Genomic DNA, 26,981 nt, shown 5'->3' on the forward strand with positions numbered 1-26,981 from the left:
TGAAAGGGGCTTAGTAAGTGCCCCTGCCGTAAACATGACAATCATGTCCGTACATTGTAAGTCATCAGTTTGAGCTTCACGCAAAACTTTGTGGAGCAATGCAGAAATCCATGAATACAGTCCTGCATCTTATTTAATTTGGCATCAAGTCTTCAGCCTTTTCAGAAGATGTGTCAGTGGCTCACAAAGATTTGCTACTGTTCAATGATGTGCATTGACTTAGTAAGGGCTAAGTGTTATGTTAAAAGTTGTGTTAAATATTGTGTTAGGAGTGACAACTCCTAGACAGGCGTTTCCAGTAAAACATGTAACGATTTAATCTCGAGAGCCAAAGTCCTCACACAGTACACAGTAATCAAGAACGTTTCATAACAGTACTGTGCATTAGACATAACTACGTAATACCCACTGTTATGGCAAGCCAAATTATCATTTAGAGATATCTCTAAATCCATTTAAAGATATCTTCAAATATTTAAAGATATCTTTAAATGATTTAGAGATATCTTTAAATATTTGAAGATATCTGGAATTATTTGAAGATATCTTGAAATATTTGCAGATATATTTAAATGATTTAGAGATATCTTTAAATATTTGAAGATATCTTTAAATGATAATTTGGCTTGCCATACACTGTAGACTGTTACTATAACTCACTGCAGCACTGCAACTCAGTGTGCAGACATAACACTCGGTACTGGTGAGAGTTTGTGCACTGCAAGATGAGATCCACATCTTTTTAGACCCCCAAGACTAGCCTTTTCTAGAATTTGTAAATGACAGTGTGATGATTACATAATTGTTTTCTTTTGCAAATAACTTCTGCTATAACGACTTAATGCCAAATCTAAGGTGATGAGCTTACTTCTCAGTTTCTAGTGTTGCCCCTTATCGAAAATGTTCTTTTTAATGTTATCCTGAATTTTCTGTGAAAATATCAAGATTCTCACCTTTGTTTAGCTGGAGAACCATTCTAAGAGGTATAAAAACAGTATGTATTCATGAGTTCAGCACAGATCTCTAGCAGTGGTTCTGAAAAGTCTCTCCACCATTATAACTTAACCAAACTGAGACTGTTAAGGAAAATTAAGAGTTAATGGAGCGTTACTGAGAACCAGGGAGGATTCCTGTGGACGATGAAGGAACTCTACCACTTCCCTTTAATAATAACATTTGTCTTAGTTCATTAAAAAGGGTGCAATGTGTGTAAATGATGGATACATATTAATAAGGAAAGACAAAGGAATAGGTATTCCAGCAGACATCTTGAATTTCTTATGAATTTAAATATCTTAAACTAGCCAAATAAATAAGACTGATCAATAGGAATGATCAGTGTTCCTGACTTGAAGGGGGGAGAGAGTAAATTAGGGTGTCATTAAATGGAGGAAAGAAATTGCCAGATTGAACCTGTTATTTGTCTTTTTTTAAGTCTCCAGTGGTGTGGCTGAGGGAGGGGTTCTCACTATGAGCTGAGAGAGGCAGAGGTCCTCCCTGCTGCCCAGTACTGCCCAACAGGGGCTGCTGCTCCTCACGGTTTCACTGGGCCAGCTGGCAAGACTAATGCATACAAATACAAAGACCCAGACATGGTCACACACACACAGAACATCTAAAAGGCCCATTTTATTCAATGTCTGTTTGTGTGATTTCCCTTCCTTTAAAATGGGCTTAAACTGCAATGCTGCATTGTATTCTTCTTGGTCTGTGTGATCTGTGTTTCCCCACCCCCCTACACTTGTATTAAGAAAAAGTTGCTACATATATTCAATATCTAGTGACTTACTTGCTTATCAGAATCAGACTCTTAATGGGACTGTGAGCATTGTGGTTCATTCAGTGCCATTCAGTGCCATTATTAACACCACTACTGGCACAAATGTTAAAAAAAAAAAAAAAAAACAAGACTGTGGGGAAAAACACATTATTGTGTTAAAAATACACTGTGTTAAAACAATAGTGTGTTGTACTTTGGTGAATTTTAACACAAAGTTGAACTGTCCTTGCACAAACACAGAATGTGTTAAATTAAACACATTAGTTCCAAGAATGTTGAAAATCTTGTATAGAAGTGAATCACGGTTTGGTTACAAATTCCAGATGACTACCAACATGAAATATCTGTATTTCAGCTTAATCAAAACATTCAATTTGTTCCTTATCTCACTGTACCATCTCCCACAAAAGCAAGCTTAGTTTTATCTTGAAAAAATCCTCGGTTAAAACAGGTCAAATTTAAAACTGATGTAATTGCCAGGAGAAACACCCCCCCCCACAAAAATACAAAACAAAAACAAAAACAAAAAAGCCAAAGCACCATTTTTAATAAAACACTTGTCTTTCTTCTTTGACATTTAAAATATTCTAAAAAATATATTTTTAGGTTTCAGAACAATGAAAATCCCACAACTGGGACAGAACTGTACAGACGAAAAAAACATATACACTCCTCCAGTCCCAATCCAAGGCCTCTTTCTTAAAAGATATTACAAGCTGGATGACCTTGAATCGAGGTTGATGGATTAATAACATTAATATTTTTCAATCAAAATAATAAAAACAACCACTAAACTGATGAAACCCAGCACTTTGGCATAAGCAATACTCCTGTGGAAAGTGCCCCTAGAGTTTGATACATCTTACAGTTAGAATCATATCCCTAACGTCAGGGAGACGAGGTGAATGACATGAGACAGTTCAGGTTGCCAATAAAATTGAGTTGGGGGATGTGCTAGTTCAGAATACAGGAATTATACATAATAGTCAAGTGGTAAATGGCATGTATGAAAAAAATATTGAATTCAGCTGCTTTACATACTTAGTCTGTGTGGCAGGAGTAGTGAACAGCTGATTAGTGTTACCGATTAATTAAGCTCCAATATTCCTTGTACTGCTGCATTTATATCATGGGTGTCAAACTCCAGTTCTGGAGGGCCACAGTGTAAGCTGGGTTTTGATCCAGCTCAGCTCTCAGCTCCTTAATTGGTCTAATTAAACATTCAACTGGATTAATTTAATACTGCTCCTCAGACTCTGAAATGTTCTATGGGTTCAATGTCTTGAGTAACCACTGAAATGTAAAGGTATCTACTATTAAAAATAAAATAAGCCTACCTGACATGAATTAAGTAATTGAATCTCCTGTTGGGAAAACAAAACAGTAGACACTTTGGCACGCCAGGACTGGAGTCTGACAACCCTGATTTAAATCCATTTCAAGGAAGCCATATGGTCACACTATTCAAAAATCTGGAGCCTATTGTGATAGGACTGGGACAGAATAACTACAACACAAAGGATTTAAAAGTGTTCAACCGTCACAGTATTCAAGAAGTTTAAAGGTAAATGGAAGAAAATTTGCGAAGGAAGGGAAGCAGTTAAGAATCCTATTGGGTAGTAGTATGATCCATTCCAGCTTTTATGGGGTGCTGGGCCCTGGTGAAATTAAATAAATAATCTGCTTAATATTATTGTAGCTTCACATATCTATTCATTCGTATTTTCTCAAACAAGGGAAGAAGTTCAAAATATGCAGCACCAAGGATTGCATATTATAAGAGCTTGCAGCTGGTAAATCCCAAAATGGAGCACTTACATGACCACATCAAATTCCACTCAAGACAGATTCAATTGAAGTAGATAAGAGCTCTATTCCACAGTACACACTGCTGTGCATTTGGGCTCTTATCTACTTCAATTAAATGTATGACTTTGTAACTAGAGAATGAGAAAAGATGATGGGTGATGTTTGAGGATTTATGAAACTGGAATTATGTTTTGAATGTATACTTTTTGTACGGATATAAGTTTGTCTTGTGAGGGCTGGAACGTCAAGTTTAAAACAACTTCAACATAAGAATGAAAATGAAACTTTGAACCCTGTCAACAGTTAAGAACATACTTGTTATTAAAAATAAAATAAGCAATAAACACTGGAAAGTGGTGATTACTTCTCAAATCAATCATCCTACTGAAGCCTTGGTAGGACCCCTCTGTCTCCGAGGCATAAAAATCTTGTGTTTCCGGGGCTCCAGAAGAACTCTGAAGTACTCCTCTCAAGTCCTGGATGTCAGTTTGGAAACAAAAGTAGGTGACTTCTGTACTGATCCCAGGGTTCATTTTAGTTCTGAAAACATGTTACATGTCTTGAATCAAATTTGGTCCACAACTGCTTTAAAACGTCAAGTCCTCTCAGTCCTTTTACATGGCCTTCACTTTCAGTTTAATACAACTTCCTTTAATTCCCTGGAGAAGCCTTATACCCTTTTACTGAGATATTTCACCATCTCAGTTCAACTCAAGTCGCTTGTTGTTTTGCTGAAGATAAAACGAAAGCAAGTTCTCATTCAGGTGTAGGTAGGAATGGAAATGGCAGCCACCAGACAGTGAAGATGTTAGCAGTGTGTGATCTGAACAAGAGAAGAGGCCGCACATTGCAGTTGAAGAATGCTCTAGCCTGTGAAGAGCTGCCCTGGACATAACAATCCCAGTGTTGCCTCCAATACAGCCGAGGTCACCCCACCCCACCCACTCAAACAGCTATCCTCGATTGGACCCCTTCTCCTCAATCCTGTCGCTCCCCTCAAAAAAAGGCTTTTGGAACACTGGGAACGCAGATCAATGTAAAAATCGAGAACAGAAAACTCCTGGAAGGGGGTTAGTGGGGCCCATGCTGGTTGTGTGTGTGGTCAGTCACTCAGCAGATGTTAATCTCCCTTGGTGAGCAGGTCCTCAATGTAGGCATCCAACTCGTCATCTGTGTTGATATCGATATCCTGCAAAGGGGGGGGAAACAATGGAATTTATTTAGTAAGTTATTAACAACCAACTCTGTGCTCAGTTCAGGAATTGCCACCTGCAATTACTTTTAAAATTGGTACATTTCTACATTTACCAAGATGTAAATGTAGGGCACAAACAGATATTCTGGTAAAAGCCATTTTCTTATTATCTTGCAATCACTACAGCTATATTACTTACTACAGCTGGCACTGATTTACACTTTACATTTAAAGCATGACTGATAATGATCCTCATTAATATGGAATGTGTTTGAAATCTAGGCAACATCTAGCTGTATGGCTATGAAATCAGCTTTTGCAATCTGTCTCTGATTGAACTCTCACCTGATTCTCAGAAGTTTAGGCATGTCAACAACAATGTGACAGCTAAAAAAAACAGAACAAAACAAAACAAAAAAGTCTCTTGCCTCATTGTGTGTTCATTCACTGCTTGACAGAGAAGGATCAATCATATTCTATAATTTGAAGAGTGAGCACAGGCAAGTAATATTATATTGATAGTAACATGAATCCTTTAAAAGTATCAATGGTATATACGGGAGAACCACCCACTCCAGGTCAGACCCTAGCTCCTCACCTCCTGGACTTTCTGCAGCAGAGCCACGATGTTGGTCCTGAGTTTCTGTAGCTTCTCCTCTGTCTCTCTGAGCCTGGCCTCTGCACTGTTACTCTTCTCCTCAACAGCCCGTGCGCGAGCGTCCGCCCGGCTCTGGTATGAGTTACACAGGCTCTGCAGCCCCAGCTCATACTGCTGGAAATACTCCTTCTGTTAGAGCAAGACAGAGCGCAGCCATCAGCTTCACTACACTAAATACACTCGCAACACTCCTACACAGGTATCCAGGTTTGTTGTACTTTCAAATACACAGAATGTTAAGTGTTTTGACAGATTTGTTCCATTGATTGTAATTTTCACCCATAATTAAACTTTTTCATTTTTAGCTGCATGTTTTAAGAACTGTTTTCCTTGTTTGAGGTGGGTTTTTTGTTGGTTGTTACCAATCACTGCACAACATATGGAAAGAATCCCAGGAAAACCATTTCTAAAAATGAACATATTGCTACCTGGTTTTCCATTCAGTTGGGGTTAATTCCTTTTGTTCAGTTTTAATTTCAGCTCAGTCTGGTCTAGTCAGTTCCAATTCGATACATTTAAATTTCAACTGAAATTCCACAACTTTACTAGAACTGATCCAAACTTTGCCTTTATCAGTCAGAATATTAACATCTAATTTAAAATATATTTCTATAACTTATATATATCTTTCACTTCAACTTTGTTACATTTTGAACAGTTTCTATCTAAGAGTTCATGTTATTGCTATGTTTCCAAAAGCCATGGTAAAAGATCCCTCAGATATTTAATCTAATAAGTGCCATATGCGGTTGTTGTAATATCCCTGTGTTGTCTCATTGCTGTCTGATAGCCTTGCCATTGTTGCTAGGATTGTCACCTGGCCTGAATTCCCAAACAATTGTGGTAACAAGTAATGATAGGATCTTTCTCTGCACCTAAATGAAAATGATACTGATATATATATAACGTGAAGTTACCTGACATAAATACTAACCTGCATAGTTATTTAATGTCTGACTAACAATACTAATGAGAGACTCACCTTCGTCTTACTAACCGGTATTGTAGTCAATGTGTTTATAACCTTTTTTGTTTAACGATTTGTTTGTTTTCATATGCGATCCCATGGTCTTTGATTTGGTCACGGAAGTGATTTGTCTTTGATTTGTTGATCTAGAGTTGAATTTTAATTAGTTTTTCCCTTTTGTATAATTAGTGTAGTGCTACATTTAGTCTTTGTTTTTGAATACATTTGACAAATGTATATCTTTGGAATTGGTGTCTGCGTCCAATTATTACAGAAATTGAGTTTTACAAGATTCCAGGATTCGTGATAAGGTGATACTATAAATTCACTTCTTTAATTGAAATGTATAAGTGTACCTTACGCTACATAATTGGTGCCCCGTGTGAGGAATCTTAGACTGAAAATAACTAGTTTCTGTAATAGTTATTGGATAGCTTTGTCCAGAAATCCAGATTCCAAAGTTTTGAAACAAGAAAACTTTTGTAGGCGCGATACACTGCCCATGTGGTATGTGGGTTGCCACCTGGCCTGAATTCCCAAACACTCTTTAAATTGCCCCTAACCCAAAATATATTAACAGGTCCTTTGTGCTTCAAACATTTGCTCAATTGAGAGGGCTGAGCTAGTGCAGGCCGCTCCCCAGCCCACGCCTACCATTGGGAATGCCACCAGCTCCTCCGCACTCATGTTGTTCACATCATCTTTGGGAATCCGGAAATCCGGAGGGAAAAAGTACCGGAGAAATGTCCTGGGAAACAAAAAAAGTACAGAACACGCTTGTTACAAGACAAACTGTACAGTGAGGAAGGGTTTTTAAAAACTGAGCCCATTAGGATACTTAGAAAATGCTACTTAGATTAGAAATGCGAACACAGATAACAGTACTAGGTACAGATACGTTTAAATATGTAAAACACTATTTTAATCCCCCAAAAACCTTTAACTAGAGGTACAGAAATGTGAATAAATCCCTAAATCACCCCCCCACCTCCTGGGGTACCTCATCATAACCACCAGGCTGTCAGTGACCTCGCGGCTGGTGCCAGGCTGTGTGGTATCTGGCTCCATTCTGGCCGAGACCCCCTCCTCTTCCAGGGTGTCAGGGCTCTGAGACTCCGGGGAGGGTGGACGCATCAAGCGCACATCAGCACTGTCTTTCAGCACCCTGGAACCAACACACAACTAGGCATGATATAAATCACAAAGGGCAGCAGTGTGGAGTAGCATCTAGGGCTCTGGAGCAGATGGTCATGGGTTCAATTATTATTATTATTATCTTTGTCATTTAGCTGACACTCTTATCCAGGGTGACTTACATTTGTACCCATTTATACAGCTGGGCATTTTACAATCTAAATGAAGTACCTTGTTCAAGGGTACAACAGCACTACCCCATCCAGGATTTGAACCCACAACCCACAGTCCAGAGCCCTAAACACTACTACACAGTGCTACCTATATCTCAGGAGGTGGACACTGTTGTTTTAACCTTTATCTAGATTGCTCCAGTAAAAACACAGTTGTATGAATAGGTAAATATATGTAAAAAAAAAAAACACAGTGTGTGCTAAGAAATGTAATAAATAATAAAAAAATAAAAAATAAATCATGCTCAAGTTATTCAATGTGCTAGTCAGACCACATTTAGATGAATGTGTTCAATTTGGACCGCCTTGTGACAAAAACAGGACATTTCTGCTGTGGAATTAGTTCAAAGCAGAGCAGCCAAAGATGCATTTGCAAAGCTTTTCTGATACAGATTCCTTTATACTATTGAATAAAAAGTAATTGTAAGAGTGTGGCAGTCAAAATCAGAAAAAAAAAATAATGATAATAATGTAGCATTATGTTGGGTGTATTTTGATAAGAGCATTTTAGCTCTGAGCTGAAGCACTGATCTAAAGAAGACCTCTCCCCCCAAAGTTATCAGATTTCCTTAAAGTGTGGAACTAGTTTACATCAAAGTGACAGTTTTGGGAGGATGGCACCGAGAATAGGCCAATTAGTTTGGAATCCTGCTGTGAAATGTCTGGGGAAGGGGGCCTGTAGGTAATAAAAACTCTTTGAAATGGACGAGAGCCGAAATCCAGACAGAGCTACGAACCCGGGCCAACCGGCATTTCCAAAAGATGGCATGGATTGACATCAGTCATAAATCAAGCCCCCCTCCAATAGGACACTGGGGGCTGAAACTGAAATCCAATCTCAAAAACTCAAGAACCAATCACCTATTGATCTGACAGGCGTATAAAGGACAGCGCACAGTCTCTGTCTCTCTCTCGCCTGAACCAGAAACTCGCTGCTACAGCTAAACCTGTAGCTCTGTTGCCCGAACCGGAACCAGAAACCAACCAAGTCTTTGCCGGCAACAGAAGAGTTAAACTGGGAGAAGGAGATTGAGCCATACGAAGAATTCTTTTAAAGGACTTTATTAAATAAAGAACTTTACAGACTGCGCGTGCCCGTCTGTGCCCACCTGATCAGTGGAGTTTTACAGCTGGACAATTGACTACGTCGACTGTATACGAAAGTGTCAGTCATTTAAATAGCTATTGAGTCTTAAGAAACTTGACCCTTGGAACCAAACAGGGCCCTGCTTTCCTCAAAGACTTTGTCTTCAAATAAGTACGGTGAGAGACCCTGCTTGCCAAGAAGATTTTGTGCACAACCTTGGAGCCTTCAAACCAGTGGAAAATCTGTTTGGAAAAGACTCTGTTTCGCAAAACCCCAACTTCCAGGTGCATCGACTGAGTGGAAGTTCTTGGACAAAGCCAAACCGGACTGCCTTTGTTCCAAACCACACGGACCTCGTGCCGTGTGCTGTTATCTGAGCCCGAAGACAGAGAGGCCTCTCTGCGACGAAGTTCAGATAAGTTTAACAGTTTGGAGTTCATCATTCATGACATTTGAGAAATCAATTAGAAATGTTAATCTGTGATTCATAACTCTAGAATGTGTAATATCATTTAGTTTTCTTAAATATAAATGTGTGTTGCATTAAACTGTTTTGTTGATAATTTTAGAAATAAAATCTGTCAACACTGAGAAATATCTTCTCATTGCTGTTTAACTGTTTAGTCTGAAATTGACACAAGTTAATAGACACCAGATTATAGGTGGCACTGCCTATCCTTTATCATTGAATAATAATCAGTTAAGGGAAATTGTGGTAATAAGTAATGATAGGATCTTTCTCGGCACCTAAACGAAAATGAGACTGATATATATATAACGAGAAGTTACCTGACATAAATACTAACCTGCATAGTTATTTAATGTCTGACTAACAATACTAATGAGAGACTCACCTTAGTCTTACTAACCGGTATTGTAGTCAATGTGTTTATAACCTTTTTTGTTTAACGATTTGTGTGTTATCATATGCGATCCCATGGTCTTTGATTTGGTCATGGAAGTGATTTGTCTTTGATTTGTTGATCTAGAGTTGAATTTTAATTAGTTTTTCCCTTTTGTATAATTAGTGTAGTGCTACATTTAATCTTTGTTTTTGAATAAATTTGACAATTTATATCTTTGGAATTGGTGTCTGCGTCCAGTTATTACAGAAATTGAGTTCTACAAGATTCCAGGATTCGTGATAAGGTGATACTATAAATTCACTTCTTTAATTGAAATTTATAAGTGTACCTTACGCTACAATAATAATAATAATAATAATAATAATAATAAACAAAAAGCATTTTCAAGAGTGAGGTCAAGCAAAGATCAAGACAAGGTATAAAACTATGTAATATTTGGAGAGTGAGGGAAGCAGGCTGGTTAATAAATGTAACAGGACTTGTTGCTGCTTTTAAGGTTTGAAATAAAACCTCTCTTGTTTGAGGCTTTTCAAAAACTCATCAGCAAGGGATGGGACGTGATTCCTGCCCATCTCCTTTCAGCACTGATTCTGACATCTGGCTTCTGGCATCTGGCAATTAAGTGGCTCTGCTCCCTCCATGTGTTTAATCTTGTTCATAAATCATGGTTGTACCTTAGCAGGAGTTAAAAATCTGTGGATCCAAGGTATTATATTCAGGTGGACACTGATAAGGTAGAAATGTTTTTTGGTTTTGATTTTTAAATGTCACCTGACTCTTAATGCTAAATTGTAAGATCACTCACCATCTGTCCCGGGGAGTTGTTGTAGTGGGCACATAGTCAAACTTCACTTTCCAACGAATGCCCTGCTTGCCAGTCTCCACAGCAGACACTCTGCCTGTGTACCACTCCTTATTCACCTTCACCTCTACCAGCAGACCCTTATCTGTGTAGGATAGAGAGCAGTGTGATTGAGAGGAAACACATGCATGTGTTCTCATTCAATCTTGAGATCAGATCGATGAATCAGTTATTGAAGAAGGCTATTGTATTATTCAGTTTCAAAATACGGTTTGAGTAGATCTGAATGTCATTAAGAACTGCTCACTGTTTTTGTAAGTTTTCACTTTTAAGTATATCATTTTAAATAAATAAAATAAGCAATAAACACTGATTTTTTTTTTTTTTTTAAATAGGGACAAAGGATAAGAAACACAAACTTAACTGGCTTCTTTTAAACTCCTTACCTGGTCTTCAGCCACACTCCCTGCCCAGTTTGCATTGTGGTATGTGTGCTGCAGCATAACCTCTGCAAGTCTCAGAAATAACATACCTTTTTGAGACATCTTCAGATCCACTCCGGTCTCCTCCTCATCGGGACTGTCTGTGATCTGTAAAACAAACAGGCATACTTTTTGACATCTCTCATACATAGACATGTAAATACCAGAAGAATAAAGCTTTCCACAGAAATACTTGGAATTACAGTACAGGGAATGCTTTTTTTGAGCAAAAATAGTTGGGCCTTTCATACCACTCTTTCTAAAAACACTCTCCTTTCATTCCAGTAAAATGCCAAATATTACGGATGGCAAAATTTGACAAAGTAGTCTGTCAAAGCCAACTGGATATTTTGGTTTCTGATTTGAAACTTTAAGTACTGTATAATAAACCCATTTGGCTGAGTGGAGATAGGAATGGCTCACCACCTAAAACCAAAACTACTTAAAAATTAACAGTTAGTTACCAGCTGTTCTATTTAAAAAAAGTGTAGAATTGGAGGCTTGTGTTTAACACACTTCATGGCTCTATCAGGCTTTATCAATTTACATTTTTAAATCATTGTGACTGCTCATCTGGTGTAATAAAGTCAAATATGAAGACCCTTTTATATCAACACTCATTTAAAGACCCACAGTGAGGAGAGAGTCTGTGACTGGAGAGAGGGGGCCACTGTTCAGACCTTCCAGCAGCTCCCTGAGGCCAGACACACAGTCACACAGTGCGGCAACAGTGTCCAGCTCCCTGTCTGGGCTGTGGATAGGAGAGGCCTGTCTGTGTCAGGAGCTTAAATAAACCCTGCTGCAGTCAGGGCACTGTTGTGTACCTCCACCACTGCGCCGCTCTGGGCTCTGTGTGCACCTGGCTGCATCTCGGGCCGAGACAGTGCTGCTCTGGACACCTGGGGCGCAATTGCTGCCGCCAGTTTTTGTTTTCCAGAGATCTGCTTTTCCTCCTCCTCCTCCTCCTCCTCCTCCTCCTCCTCACTGCTTTGTACAGGAGGGAGGCTCCTCCTCTGTGGGCCAGGTGTTCTCTTCACAGCACTCTGCAGAGTCAAGGACAGCAAATTCCACAAGGTGTAAGAGGAGATGGCTTTAGTTTTCAATGGAAACACTCAGGACAGAATCCCACCAGTTTGAAAAAAATGAATTTCAAGTTCTGAAGAAGTTTGTCAATTCCTCACCTGTCTGCTCTTATATTGGTTTAATAATGCTCTTGTTGAGATGAAAAAGTGGCTCATCTTATTTTAGAGAACTTTTTCTGTTTTTCCCCCAATAAAGCTGAAGCCAAAATCTTCAAAATCATTTTGTAGATTAAATCATGATGAAGGATAATAAAAACTTGAACATCACGATGACATTACACATTTTGGACTAACACATTTCTAATTTGGTCAGTTTTGAAGCAAATCAAAACTAGTTATATATATATACACACACACAAAAAAAAGCTTATTAAGTGCAAAGTGCAGGATGAATAGTTTGTTTTTATAAAAAGATGCCAGGATTGTATAATTTTCAAGTATAAAATGCAGGGTTTTCAAATGCATGTCTTCAACTTTTTTGTTTTTGTCTGAAATGGCTCCAAAAGGTATACTTGCATCACTACTTTCCCACCTGAACCTTAAATATTGTATGCTGGCCCCATTGCTTGAACATTAATTTTTTTGCATTACATTCATTCCTCTTTCAAAATAAGTACAGGATTTTAGTGAAGACATCTTTCCCAATATTTCAGTGCTTCAAACATGGTCCATTGGCTGCCATTAAAGAAGCAGGCATAACATTTTCTTTCAAATTGAGAAACCCATCTTCTGCAAAATACACACATGCACAAATGCACTCTGCATTTTGGTAAATGGGTGCAGGATTTTAACTTTGACATGAAAAAGAGAAAAAGTGAGATTCTATCCTGTCACATAGTCAGGACAGATGCGTTAGAATGGGCTTTACCATTTATCTGTCAAATCAAATTAATTAAAATCTAATACTGATGGAGAGAGACTGGAGAGAGGGGAGTGCTGTGTGTGGCCACTGTTCAGACCTTCCAGCAGCTCCCTTAGGCCAGACACACAGCCACAGCTCCCTGTCTGGGCTGTGGAAAGGAGAGGCCTGTCTGTGTCAGGAGCTTGTATAAACCCTAATGCAGTCAGGGCACTGTTGTGTACCTCCACCACTGTGCCGCTCTGGGAACTGAGAGTGCCTGGATGTGTGACGGCCACAAGTTTGGGCTCATGCCGAGACAGCGCTGCTCTGGACACTTGGGGCGCAGTTGCAGCCTCCAATTTCGGTTTTCCAGAAATTTGCTTTTTGCCCTCCTCCCCACTGCTTTCCTCAGGAGGAAGGCCCCTTCGTCGTAAGTTCAAGGACAGTAAGAATTTCACATGATGTCTGATGCTGATCAGTAGCTATAGCTGATGCTACTTATATTAGAAATTGGACCCCTGCAATATTTTCTGTGTATGGTTTGTGAATGGTAATTATCTAGTGTGAACACAATGTTGGTCTTATCATAAGCGATAGCTAGTTGCATGCTCAGACGAGGTTGGTGCAATTCTCAAAGATGCATAAATTTAACACCTAAGTCTGTGCACATACAGTTTGACTGTTAGAAGGATAAACGTTACAAAATTGGATTTAGTTTAACTTAATTCCCTTGTGCTCTTTGATATTACACGGCAATCCTACAAAAGCATAAGACAATTAGTCCATGCAAAACAGTTTTAAGTGCAGTGAGTGGATTAACAGTAAATAACAATTACTTCTTATTATAAAAATATGTATTATTATTATTATTTATTTATTAGCAGACACCCTTGTCCATAGTCATACATAGTCCCTGTGACTTACAGCACCTAAAAGAAATCCCCAGATCTGCAGTTACAGTGTTGGTAATGAAGACAATAATGAAGTCCCCAGGATTAAGCCTTTTCCTCACCACTTCATTTGCTTGGATTGTCACAGCCTCCCAAAAAACAATTAAAAAACACATTGTAAGAAAACTTAGATTACTTCAGATTCTGGGATAAGTGGAACAAACCTATGGATTATTTTTCAATCTATATGACATCTAATAACATATATTATTTAATTTTTTATATATACATTTTTTAGATAAAATCTGCATAATTGGCAATTTAATACGACAAGTTTTCCTGCAGTTATTTTTCCTGTCCAGACAACCTTGGTAACAATTCAATTGTGCATGAAGAAAGGAGAGGGGTCACCAAAGCAGGTATATAAAAAAGCAGAAGGCACCTGAGGACCTTTCCAAACTCTGATCACAATGTAAGTTAAGCACAGCTCATGCACTGCCATATTATTTCACTCTCCAGTATGTGACCCAGGACAAATGAGTCATAGAGACCACTGCCATAACTTAACCATTACCAAGATATGTCCATTGGCAATCTCATTGGCTGGAAAGACTTTTATTATAATGCATTTTGTAAATTGAAAAAGGGAATTGAAATATGTTGATGCCTGTATGATACGGGTGAAAACTGTGCAATAGTTTAATGGGTTTTTTGCACTGTTTCAGGTTAAACCAACATCCATGGAGTGGGCTACACTGTTCATTTTTATATTTAAAAAAGTATTTAATGACAAATACTTTCAATTAAATTTTGACATGTTAAAGTAGCTAAACCTTCTAAATTAATCAAAAGGGACATGACTGTTGTAGACTTAACGTATTAGACTAGTATGTTTTCCTTTACTAATCTTTATTAAGTTTTATATATTTTATATTTTTCTGTATTATTTACTGTATGTTTCATGCAGTTTGGGAGAAAGGAACGCAAAGTGAAGCTGAGCGGTTCTGGCTGCACAAACTGCTCGAAATGACATCTCTTACAGAATAAGAGACACCTTTCAAATGACATATTAACTTAGAAATCACACAAGCAAGACACACAAATCTTTATAGTGACAAAAACATTTAGGTTTGTTAAATATAACAATAAACCCACTTATCTCCATCTAAAAATCCACTCTGTAACTGATGTACAATAGTCTATATTCTATCTATATTGCGTTTTCTTGCTGGTTAAATGTAATTAAACTTTTTAGATTTAAATTTAAAACAATTGTACATCCTGTGAAACTTGCACCACTAGAATTTAAGTGTCCTGAAACTTCGATGGTAACTGCAGAATTTTTAAATCCTGATAATTCTCTGCATGGGATGACATTTATAGCCAAGATAGTTTGAAAATGATACTCTGGGATTGCCTGGTTTCTCATATGTAATTTAAAAACACAAATTATCCAGTCTAAGCTGGAACCGTGCGATGGAGAGATATCTGAAATTTTGAATTAATCTATACCAAACTGCACATTCCAAAAACCCTAAACCTTTAAACATTATTCTCCTTAATCCTGCTTAGAAACCAGGTTAGCAACCAATATTAGCAAAACATATTTTTTATCCTGGTGTATTAAATTGTCTGCTTGCTTTGTTTTGTCAGTCAGTCCAGTGTGATTGGCTGCAGAGGCGTGCTTTCAACAAAAGGATGTTTTTGTAATCAAATGCATTTTGAATTGCTTGGAATGTCTTATCAAATAACCGGAGTGAGAACTGAGGGTAGTCTTGTGTGTTGCTACTGCTCCAGGGGAAGTGGGGCATATGATCAGTGTTGAGTAACCCTAGTTCTGGAAAGGTGCAGTCCTATGTGTGTTACAGATCCCTTTAAATATCCACCTGCATAAGAGCAGGAAACAGCACCTAGTTCATTCAGTCAAACAAAGCATTAGTTCAATCACAACACAGTGCAGTTCTTTAGCACCCACCACTAAATGCTAAGTTGTGCCTCCAGTTTTCAACTGTCATTACGTGGTCAGAAAGCATCCCAGGGTTTTTGAAGCACAATAACCTTGCTGGGGCCATATTAAAACAAATACATGATCTACACAACTGAGCAGGATAGGTTTGATTGCTTTTCACAGGTGGGTTAAATATTTTCAATGAGGCCTTTTGATCTGCATGCCATTCATCTGTGATTCACTGTTGATAAAAGAGCATCTTCTGTATTGTAAAATGTGATTATGGTTCATATGTTCAAGGTATGGAGTGAAAGCATGGGGGACTCACCCACAACTAAACGATCTTTTCGATCTAAGCAAGTCTAATTAAGAAACTGTCAGGTAACGGTGCTTCACAGGCAGGCTGGTAAACCCCTCAGTGAGGTTGGAAAACTGGAGGCTGTAGCTAAACTGTGTGGTGAGGGGGGGGTTAGTACCTCCACAACCACGCTGCCCTCGGCTGTCTGCGCCCGCAGCTCCGTCACTCTGCCACGCCTTGGCTCCACTTTCACTTCAGCTGCTTTTCTGTGCTGCATATTGCCTGCCACCATTTTAGATTTCTTGGGCTGTGGCTCCTCGTCCTCCTCCTCTTCATCGTCATCTTTCTCTTCATCTTCATCCTCCTCCTCCTCCTCACTGCTCTCTGCCTGAGGGAAGCTCCTCTTGCGCTGGCCGCCTACAGCAGCTGGAGTCGTCTGCTTTGTTGCACCCTGTAGGGGCAGAGTTGTATGGGTGAAGAAAAACATTGAGAAACACACCTTCGAGAACAGCCTGCAGTTGGTGTAAAAGTTAATCATCATTGTCTTTGCTCAGTTTAAGACGGATTTACCTAGTAACAATATTTCCAGAGGATATATGCCTTGTAGTATATTAGTATTAGGAATGTGCATGACAAATATTTTGACTATCAATAATTCAACAGCTGTTGTCCACAACTATTTGAATAGCTGCCTACCCCCGCCCCCCTTCAAAATGTGACATACATTAAACATGAAATAATGCAATGTGAGAATTACTGCAATTGCAAAAAGTTTCGCAGATGGGCATTTCGCTTTTAGTTGGGTTAACATACCAGATGTAGATTTTAATTGCACCACACATTATGTACTTTACAGCGTTTGACAAAATAAATTAATGTATTTCCATGTAGAATTTCTCAGTGAGGAAGCCATTTTAGCCAAGGTAGATTCTAGTTTAGCCAATCACATATAAGAAATAACAAATCCCACCCTCCATTCAATCTTCATTACAGCTACATAGAGAGGAAATCAACAGTACAGGCTTTAAAATAAAATCAATATATAACTTTTTTTATTTTTTTTTGGTAACTATCGAATGATAGACATCTTTAACAAATAGTTAAATTTTCAACTATTTGGTCTCATCCCTAATTAGTATATTGCTACTGCTCCCCACACTGGCCTGGTGGTGTTTTGCCAGTTAACATTTTTGTCCAGTCTTTTCAGTGGCACACTATAATGCACAAATTCGAAGTGTTCATATCTGTCAAGGATCATTTTCCATCACTATTCCAAGACTTATGCATTTTATATTCCCAGTCTGTTTCCCCAAACAATCTACTTATTCACACCGAATTTAGTTAATTTAGTTAGCATTTGTTGTATTCAGTAATAGTGTCTTTCAGGTCGACTAAAAAACTGCAGGCTGGTTTTACAAAGCCAAAAGAGCACTAGTCTAGAACTATCCAATGTAATTTAAGGCAGAATTGTCCAAGATTAGTGTTATTCAAGGATTGTGGAACCAGCTGTGTCACTCAACATTTTAATCAGACATTAAACAAACATATTAAATATACCCTACTACCATCAACCTATACAATTCCAAGGATAAAGACCACCCCTTAATATCCTTGAAGTGAATAAGAACATTGCTCTTTAGAACATTTTGTGTAAATGTACACTTTGTTTTAGCAAGTCATGGAGTACTGCATTCATTCTCACCCTAGCGTTGTGACTGAGTGCAGCTCTGCTGGGAATGGGGGTTCGGGCAAGGGTCTTGACAGCTGTAGTGCGGGAACTGAGGGCTGGCTTGGGGGGTGGCGGTGTGGGCTTGGTTATGCTTCCCCTGGGTCTGCTGGCCTCCTCTCTCTTGACAGAAGGGGGTAGAGGAAGGGAAGCAGGCAGCTTTGGAGATCGGGTGGGGGTGGCGGGCTTCTTGCTGAGTGGGGGGGGCTTGGCAAGAGGGGGGCGACTGGGAGCGTTCTTGATCATGGCAGGAAGAGGGGGGGAGCGGGGCCGCTGTGTCCTCTCTGAGGCCCGGTTGGCCTAACGGATAGAAAACAGCACAATACTGTCAGTCAAACATTTCCTTTGCTAATAGAAAGATCAGTTATTTCTGGAATCTCTAAATAAATTGCAGGATTCCAATGGTTAATTGCACTCTCAATGTGAGAACTCTCACATTATGCAATATCTTGATGCCCATAGTGAAAGCTAAAATATATATATATATATACACACACACACATATACATATATATATATATTTATACACACACACACACACACTATATATATATATAATGTCCGTCTCACTGACTTATCACTAGAAAGAATGGTAGATAGTTGTGTTTGTATAAGCAGTGCCTCAAATTTTGCAGTTCATATAAACTAGGATGCAAAAATATGGATGTCAGTTTTAACTACTTTAACATTCATGTGTTTATATTTTCTATGAAAACAATATAAATGTGAAACATAATTGTTTGACTATTTCATGCATGTGAATACATTTTAATTTCCACTTTTACTTTGCTATTTACAAAACATTTAATAAACTTTGTAAGTTTAGCAAGAGTAATCTATTCTTATTTCACAGTTAAGATCCATAACATTGATTTTACATTAACATTGTAAAACACTACAATAAACAATACAACAACAGCATTGTTGTCAGAAGTGTTCCTATAAATGGCATTTATTCCACTAATGAGGCATTACACACTTGCTCAGAAAACCAATTGAGATTTACTACTCGGATAAAATTCATCATTGAGGATTATGATTATGCCTTATGAAGCTCTCTGTGTTAGGCAAGTGCAGTGTCTATCATGAGAATGGTCTTTTGTCTACTTTTTCAGATATCGAGACTTTCAAAATCAGCACAGGTATAGACCATGAAACAGGGCAGCTGAGGCAGGGAGTGGAAGATTTTGAAATAACCAATCACCCACTGATGACCATTATGTGAGTCTATTGGTAAGGGCTGATCTAAAATGAGGGGCGAGGGCCAGGTGCACTATAGAAATACCAAATACACTCAATTCTGATGCTGACTCTCAACCCCCAGCAAAAATGGAGGACAAAGTGAAGTTTAACATATTTGCAAACCTTTGAGAGATTATCCCTAGCTAGCAAAGAAAACTTCAAACCTACTTTAGCCCTCATTTAAACATCCTTGCTGTTGAGTATCAATTTGTTCTCAGACTGACGGGTTACCTGGGAGCTGCTCTCCGCTGCAGGCTTCAGGCTGACCTCCATGGGTAGGCTCTTCATGTCTGCTTGGGATTTCACCACTGTGGTTTTCTAAGAGCAAAAAAAGATGCAGGAAGATTTAACCCCACAGCTGGAAATCACATTCCCTTCATGTTAGAAGCCCTATATTTGACTACATTAATACAACAGTTCCCTGAAACTCTACCAACATTGCCTACTAAATGAGTAAACTAAACACCCTCCCTCCACCTCTCTCCTCCCCCAACCCCAAGTCACAATCTCAGCTTGAACAGACCTGTAAGGTCTCCAGCTTCTCCTGCTGCAGACGGATCTTCTCTGACAGCTGCTTCTGCTTCTCCTCTGTTGACTTGAGTTCTTTACGCATGACTCCTACAGGGAGGTTCTGCTTCTGCTCCAGAGTCTCACACCTGGAAGACAAACAGCTCACTGCAGAAATGTGTGGAAATGCTGCTATGAATTAAAGCAGCAGACGATTAAAGGTATAAAAGATCAGAATTTCTACACCCATGTGAAGTAATACATCTGACCCAGACCTAGGTCTTTAACTAGAGGTTTTCTTGTTAGGGTTGACATTTTTCTATTTATTTTTATATATAAAGTAATTGATTTAAATATGGGATATGCTGGCCTGTCAGTGACTACATGAAAATGAACAGTTCCGTTATGTGTTGAATCTCTCTAGGAACAATAACTCCTGGCCAGACATATGCATCTCTAAGATGAATAGAGAGATTACATGATCACATTACACTTCCCATTAGCTGAGATTTCTACCCTATTATCACCACCATGTGTTTCCAACCCTGGGAGGAAACCTTGTCTTGTCTAACAAAGTAGTTTTAGGATTCAAGACTGAGCTTGTTGTGCCTTTCAAGGTCTGTAACAGATTTAAATAGTAGTTATCATCAACATTTTACTGTGTTTGGTGTTGTGCCCCATTTACAATTCTCAATAGCTATATTGAAACAGAAATTAAAGCATTAGAGTTCCCACAGATTGGCATAGGCATAGCAATCTCGGATATGTTGCGGGGAAAAATACCAACTTTTTAGACCAACATTCCGCATTAGCATTGAAACTGCTACCAAATTAGAGGTCATAGGACGCAATCATTATTATTTTATTTCATGGCAGACGCCCTTATCCAGGGCTAATCATGTTCTGTGTCGGCATGCTCCATGTCAAGGTTGCTGGTTATAAGGTGTCAGGCCTCTGTACATGCTGTATTAATGGAAATCTGTGTTGTGGTTACCTGTTCTGTGAGCTGTCAGGGTTCATGGAGCAAACCCAGGTATCAGGGTACTGCTTGTCCACGGCCTCCAGCTGGAACAGCAGAGTTCGCCACTTCAAACACTTGTCTGTGGAGCAGTGAGACAGTAAGATGGTTACCTAGCGACTCCACCGAGGTTGGAAGTATACAGCTCATCTAATTTGGCCAGAGTGAGCATATATATATCTACGGTTTCACAGATATGATGATAAATTAATTTTCTCAGGATTGCTATTCATAACGTGCAAATATTTATATAAAAGACGAAAAAGCACAGAAGAGGACAGACGATAACCTATGGAGTTTTGCCATTTCCATGGATTTCCATCTTTTTGAAGTTCAAGAAAGATACTAATTAACCAGAAAAGCAATTGAAGATGTTACAGTATGTTTCATCTTGTCCCAATATGCATGAACTCCCCATTATTATGATTTAAAAAATAAATCATTGTTTAACAAAATTTAACCCCTTAAGCTGACAAATCCCTCTGGTACCCTTAAAAGGGAACCAAATCTGTGTTCTTCTCTTTAATCCCATGTGTACTCTTCACTGCTGTGTTGCTTGCCAAGTGTTTGGTATCCCATGAAAGTTGAGACTCTGCTTTCTAATGATGTGAAACATTCTCTGATGGGGGGGTGGGGGGATACTTGGTCTGAGTCTTGTTTACAGTGTACTAATACACAATGATTTTACATAATTGAATCTTAACTTCTCTGTGTTTGAACATCAAATATAAATTGGATTAATAGTGAGGTTGCTCTGAACAAAACAAGCCTATTTCTAAAGAAATCCGAAACAGAGTGATCCCCCCCACCCCCCCGGGCTCTGAATGACGGCGGAAGACATGTAAACTGTAAATCGCATGTGCTTGAGAATGAAACACACTGGTAGCCAAGAGAATAAGTTTTCAAATGATGTGCGCACTGTTGGACTACAGTGTAACTTCTATGCAAAGGAGCTGGGCCTAACACGCAGTAGTAACGCAGTAAACTCTGAAATGTACATTATCAGTTCTTGGTAACCTAAACTTTGTTTTTAACCTCTGGCAGTTTACCACTTACTTTTGTACCATTTCAGGTTATTCACTGGATTGAACTGCTGGGGTGTTCTAAAACTTTTGAATGTACATATACATTCACATATATACAGTGAGGGAAAAAAGTATTTGATCCCCTGCTGATTTTGTACGTTTGTCAACTGACAAAGAAATGATCAGTCTATAATTTTAATGTTAGGTGTATTTTAACAGTGAGAGACAGAATAACAACAAAAAAATCCAGAAAAACGCATTTCAAAAAAGTTAGCAATTGATTTGCATGTTAATGAGGGAAATAAGTATTTGATCCCCTATCAATCAGCAAGATTTCTGGCTACCAGGTGTCTTTTATACAGGTAACGAGCTGAGATTAGGAGCACTCTCTTAAAGGGAGTGCTCCTAATCTCAGCTCGTTACCTGTATAAAAGACACCTGTCCACAGAAGCAATCAATCAATCAGATTCCAAACTCTCCACCATGGCCAAGACCAAAGAGCTGTCCAAGGATGTCAGGGACAAGATTGTAGACGTACACAAGGCTGGAATGGGCTACAAGACCATCGCCAAGCAGCTTGTGAGAAGGTGACAACAGTTGGTGCGATTATTCGCAAATGGAAGAAACACAAAATAACTGTCAGTCTCCCTCGGTCTGGGGCTCTATGCAAGATCTCACCTCGTGGAGTTTCAATGATCATGAGAACGGTGAGGAATCAGCCCAGAACTACACGGGATGATCTTGTTAATGATCTCAAGGCAGCTGGGACCATAGTCACCAAGAAAACAATTAGTAACACACTACGCCGTGAAGGACTGAAATCCTGCAGTGCCCGCAAGGTCCCCCTGCTCAAGAAAGCACATGTACAGTCCCGTCTGAGGTTTGCCAATGAACATCTAAATGATTCAGAGGAGAACTGGGTGAAAGTGTTGTGGTCAGATGAGACCAAAATCGAGCTCTTTGGCATCAACTCAACTCACTATGTTTGGAGGAGGAGGAATGACCCCAAGAACACCATCCCCACCATCAAACATGGAGGTGGAAACATTATGCTTTGGAGGTGTTTTTCTGCTAAGGGGACAGGACAACTGCACCGCATCAAAGGGACGATGGACAGGGCTATGTACCGTCAAATCTTGGGTGAGAACCTCCTTCCCTCAGCCAGGGCATTGAAAATGGGTTGTGGATGGGTATTCCAGCATGACAATGACCCAAAACACACAGCCAAGGCAACAAAGGAGTGGCTCAAGAAGAAGCACATTAAGGTCCTGGAGTGGCCTAGCCAGTCTCCAGACCTTAATCCCATAGAAAATCTGTGGAGGGAGCTGAAGGTTCGAGTTGCCAAACGTCAGCCTCGACACCTTAATGACTTGGAGAGGATCTGCAAAGAGGAGTGGGACAAAATCCCTCCTGAGATGTGTGCAAACCTGGTGGCCAACTACAAGAAACGTCTGACCTCTGTGATTGCCAACAAGGATTTTGCCACCAAGTACTAAGTCAAAGGGGTCAAATACTTATTTCCCTCATTAACATGCAAATCAATTTATAACTTTTTTGATATGCGTTTTTCTGGATTTTTTTGTTGTTATTCTGTCTCTCACTGTTAAAATACACCTACCATTAAAATTATAGACTGATCATTTCTTTGTCAGTGGGCAAACGTACAAAATCAGCAAGGGATCAAATACTTTTTTCCCCTCACTGTATACACACACACACCGATCAGCCATAACATTATGACCACTGACAGGTGAAGTGAATAACACTGATAATCTCGTTGGGTGGGATATATTAGGTGCACATTTTGTCCTCAAAGTTGTTGTGTTATAAGTAGGAAAAATGGGCAAGCGTAAGGATCTGGGCGACTTTGACAAGGGCCAAATTATGATGGCTAGATGACCCGGTCAGAGCATCTCCAAAACTGCAGCTCTTGTGGGGTGTTCCCAGTCTGCAGTGGTCAGTACCTATCAAAAGTGGTCCAAGGAAGGAAAAGCGGTGAACCGGCGACAGGGTCATGGGCGGCCAAGGCTCACTGATGCAAGTGGGGAGTGAAGGCTGGCCCATGTGGTGCGATCCAATAGACAAACTACTGTAGCTCAAACTGCTGAAAAAGTTAATTCTGGTTCTGATAGAAACAGTTTGTCGTGTATGGGGCTGCGTAGCTACAGACCAGTCAGGGTGCCCATATGCTGACCCCTGTCCAGTGCCGAAAGCGCCTACAATGGGCATGTGAGCATCAGAACTGGACCACGGAGTAATGGAAGAAGGTGGCCTGGTCTGATGAATCACGAGTTCAAGGTGTTGACTTGGCCACCAAATTCCCCAGATCTCAATCCAATCGAGCATCTGTGGGATGTGCTGGACAAACAAGTCCGATCCATGGAGGCCCCACCTCGCAACTTACAGCACTTAAAGGATCTGCTGCTAACGTCTTGGTGCCAGATACCACAGCACACCTTCAGAGGTCTAGTGGAGTCCATGCCTCGACGGGTCAGGGCTGTTTTGGCAGCAAAAGGGGGACCTACACAATATTAGGCAGGTGGTCATAATGTTATGGCTGATCGGTGCATATATGTCTGTATATATATGTCTGTATATATATATATATACACTATGTTTCAAAAGTTTGGGGTCACTTAGAGATGTCCTTGTTTTTTTGAAAGAAAAGCAATTTGTTTGTCTTAAAATAACATCAAATTGATCAGAAATACACTGTAGACACTGTTAATGTTGTAAATGACTATTGTAGCTGTAAACGGCAGATTTGTAATGGAATATCTACATAGGCGTACAGAGGCCCATTATCAGCAACCATCAGTCCTGTGTTCCAATGGCACATTGTGTTTGCTAATCCAAGGTTATCATTTTAAAAAGATAATTTCTAATTGCTCATTAGAAAACCCTTTGGCAATTTTATTAGCACAGCTGAAAACTGTTGTGTTGATTAAAGAAGCAATAAAACCGGCCTTCTTTAGACTAGTTGAGTATCTGAGGCATCAGCTCAAAATGGCCAGAAACAAAGAATTTTCTTCTGAAACTCGTCCGTCTATTCTTGTTCTGAGAAATTAAGGCTATTCCAATGCGAGAAATTACCAAGAAACTGAAGATCTCGTACAATGCTGCGTACTACAGACACCTCACAGGTCCTCAACTGGCAGCTTCATTAAATAGTACCTGCAAAACAACAGTGAAGAGGCGACTCCAGGATGCTGGCATGCTAGGCAGAGTTGCAAAGAAAAAGCCAAATCTCAGACTGACCAATAAAAAGAAAAGATTAAGATGGGGAAAAGAACACAGACACTGGGATCTTGAAGAAGGAAGGCTATTACTCCATTTTGCAACACCATGCCTTACCCTGTGGATGGTGCTTCATTGGAGCCAATTTCCTCCTACAACAGGACAATGACCCAAAGCACAGCTCCAAACTATGCAAGAACTATTTAGGGAAGAAGCAGTCACCTGGTATTCTGTCTGTAATGGACTGGCCAGCACAGTCACCGGATCTCAACCCTATTGAGCTGTTGTGGAAACAGCTTGACCATATGGTACGCAAGAAGTCCCCATCAAGCCAATCCAACTTGTGGGAGGTGCTTCAAGAAGCATGGGGTGAAATCTCTTCAGATTACCTCAACAAATTGACAACTAGAATGCCAAAAGTCTGCAAGGCTGTAATTGCTGCAAATTCAGTATTCTTTGATGAAAGCAAACTTTGAAGGAAACAATTATTTAAATTAAAAATTATTATTTCTAACCTCGTCAATGACAATATTTCCTATTCAAACTCATTTCATGTATGTTTTCATGGAAAACAAGGACATTTCTAAGTGTGGTATCTGGCACCAAAACGTTAACAGCAGATCCTTTAAGTGCTGTAAATTGCGAGGTGGGGCCTCCATGGATCGGACTTGTTTGTCCAGCACATCCCACAGATGCTCGATTGGATTGAGATCTAGGGAATTTTTAGGCCAATTCAACACCTTGAACTCGTGATTCATCAGACCAGGCCACCTTCCTCCATTGCTCCGCAGTCCAGTTCTGATGTTCACATGCCCATTGTAGGCGCTTTTGGCAATGGACAGGGGTCAGCATGGGCACCCTGACTGGTCTGCGGCTACGCAGCCGCATACACAACAAACTGTGATGCACAGTGTGTTCTGACACCTTTCTGTCAGAACCAGCATTAACTTTTTCAGCAATCTGAGCTACAGCAGCTCATCTGTTGGATCGGACCACACAGGCCAGCCTTCGCTCCCCACGTACATCAATGAACCTTAGCCGCCCATGACCCTGTCGCCAGTTCACCGCTTTTCCTTCCTTGGACCACTTTTGATAGGTACTGACCACTGCAGACTGGGAACACCCCACAAGAGCTGCAGTTTTGGAGATGCTCTGACCGTGTCATCTAGCCATCATAATTTGGCCCTTGCCAAAGTCACTCCAAATCCTTACGCTTGCCCATTTTTCAACTTTGAGGACAAAATGTTCACATGCTGCCTAATATATCCCACCCACTGACAGGTGCCATGATAACGAGATTATCTGTGTTATTCACTTCACCTGTCAGTGGTCATAATGTTATGGCTGATCGGTGTATACATACAGTGAGGGGAAAAAAGTATTTGATCCCCTGCTGATTTTGTACGTTTGCCCACTGACAAAGAAATGATCAGTCTATAATTTTAATGGTAGGTGTATTTTAACAGTGAGAGACAGAATAACAACAAAATCCAGAAAAACGCATTTAAAAAAAGTTATAAAATTGATTTGCATGTTAATGAGGGAAATAAGTATTTGACCCCTTCGACTTCATACTTGCTGGCAAAACCCTTGTTGGCAATCACCGAGGTCAGACGTTTCTTGTAGTTGGCCACCAGGTTTGCACACATCTCAGGAGGGATTTTGTCCCACTCCTCTTTGCAGATCCTCTCCAAGTCATTAAGGTTTTGAGGCTGACATTTGGCAACTCGAACCTTCAGCTCCCTCCACAGATTTTCTATGGGATTAAGGTCTGGAGACTGGCTAGGCCACTCCAGGACCTTAATGTGCTTCTTCTTGAGCCACTCCTTTGTTGCCTTGGCTGTGTGTTTTGGGTCATTGTCATGCTGGACTACCCATCCACGACCCATTTTCAATGCCCTGGCTTAGGGAAGGAGGTTCTCACCCAAGATTTGATGGTACATGGCCCTGTCCATTGTCCCTTTGATGCGGTGCAGTTGTCCTGTCCCCTTAGCAGAAAAACACCCCCAAAGCATAATGTTTCCACCTCCATGTTTGACGATGGGGATGGTGTTCTTGGGGTCATAGGCAGCATTCCTCCTCCTCCAAACACAGTGAGTTGAGCTGATGCCAAAGAGCTCGATTTTGGTCTCATCTGACCACAACACTTTCATC

At 39.9% G+C, this 26,981-nt stretch overlaps 1 protein-coding gene across 3 annotated transcripts in view; it reads right to left on the reverse strand.

The window, feature by feature from the left end:
* Window positions 1-2,305: 2,305 nt before the first annotated feature.
* morc2 (MORC family CW-type zinc finger 2) overlaps window positions 2,306-26,981 on the reverse strand; it is a 59,315-nt gene continuing 34,639 nt past the window's right edge. Inside the window, exons 17-28 of one of the 3 annotated variants that reach the window (XM_066690113.1) lie at window positions 20,542-20,647; window positions 19,564-19,696; window positions 19,272-19,358; window positions 17,775-18,098; window positions 16,251-16,523; window positions 11,838-12,056; window positions 11,064-11,121; window positions 10,535-10,676; window positions 7,410-7,574; window positions 7,064-7,157; window positions 5,383-5,571; window positions 2,306-4,778 (exon numbers count right to left, since the gene is read on the reverse strand). In XM_066690113.1, the coding sequence (XP_066546210.1) occupies window positions 4,710-4,778; window positions 5,383-5,571; window positions 7,064-7,157; window positions 7,410-7,574; window positions 10,535-10,676; window positions 11,064-11,121; window positions 11,838-12,056; window positions 16,251-16,523; window positions 17,775-18,098; window positions 19,272-19,358; window positions 19,564-19,696; window positions 20,542-20,647 (1,859 nt within the window). In that variant the 3' untranslated portion in view covers window positions 2,306-4,709. Of the gene's footprint in view, window positions 4,779-5,382; window positions 5,572-7,063; window positions 7,158-7,409; window positions 7,575-9,496; window positions 10,423-10,534; window positions 10,677-11,063; window positions 11,122-11,837; window positions 12,057-16,250; window positions 16,524-17,774; window positions 18,099-19,271; window positions 19,359-19,563; window positions 19,697-20,541; window positions 20,648-26,981 lie in introns of those variants that run through there. The other 2 variants (XM_066690114.1, XM_066690115.1) reach the window with 2 other exon arrangements.

The sequence above is a fragment of the Amia ocellicauda genome, chromosome 17 (genome assembly GCF_036373705.1).
Source record: "Amia ocellicauda isolate fAmiCal2 chromosome 17, fAmiCal2.hap1, whole genome shotgun sequence".
Lineage (NCBI taxonomy): Eukaryota > Metazoa > Chordata > Actinopteri > Amiiformes > Amiidae > Amia > Amia ocellicauda.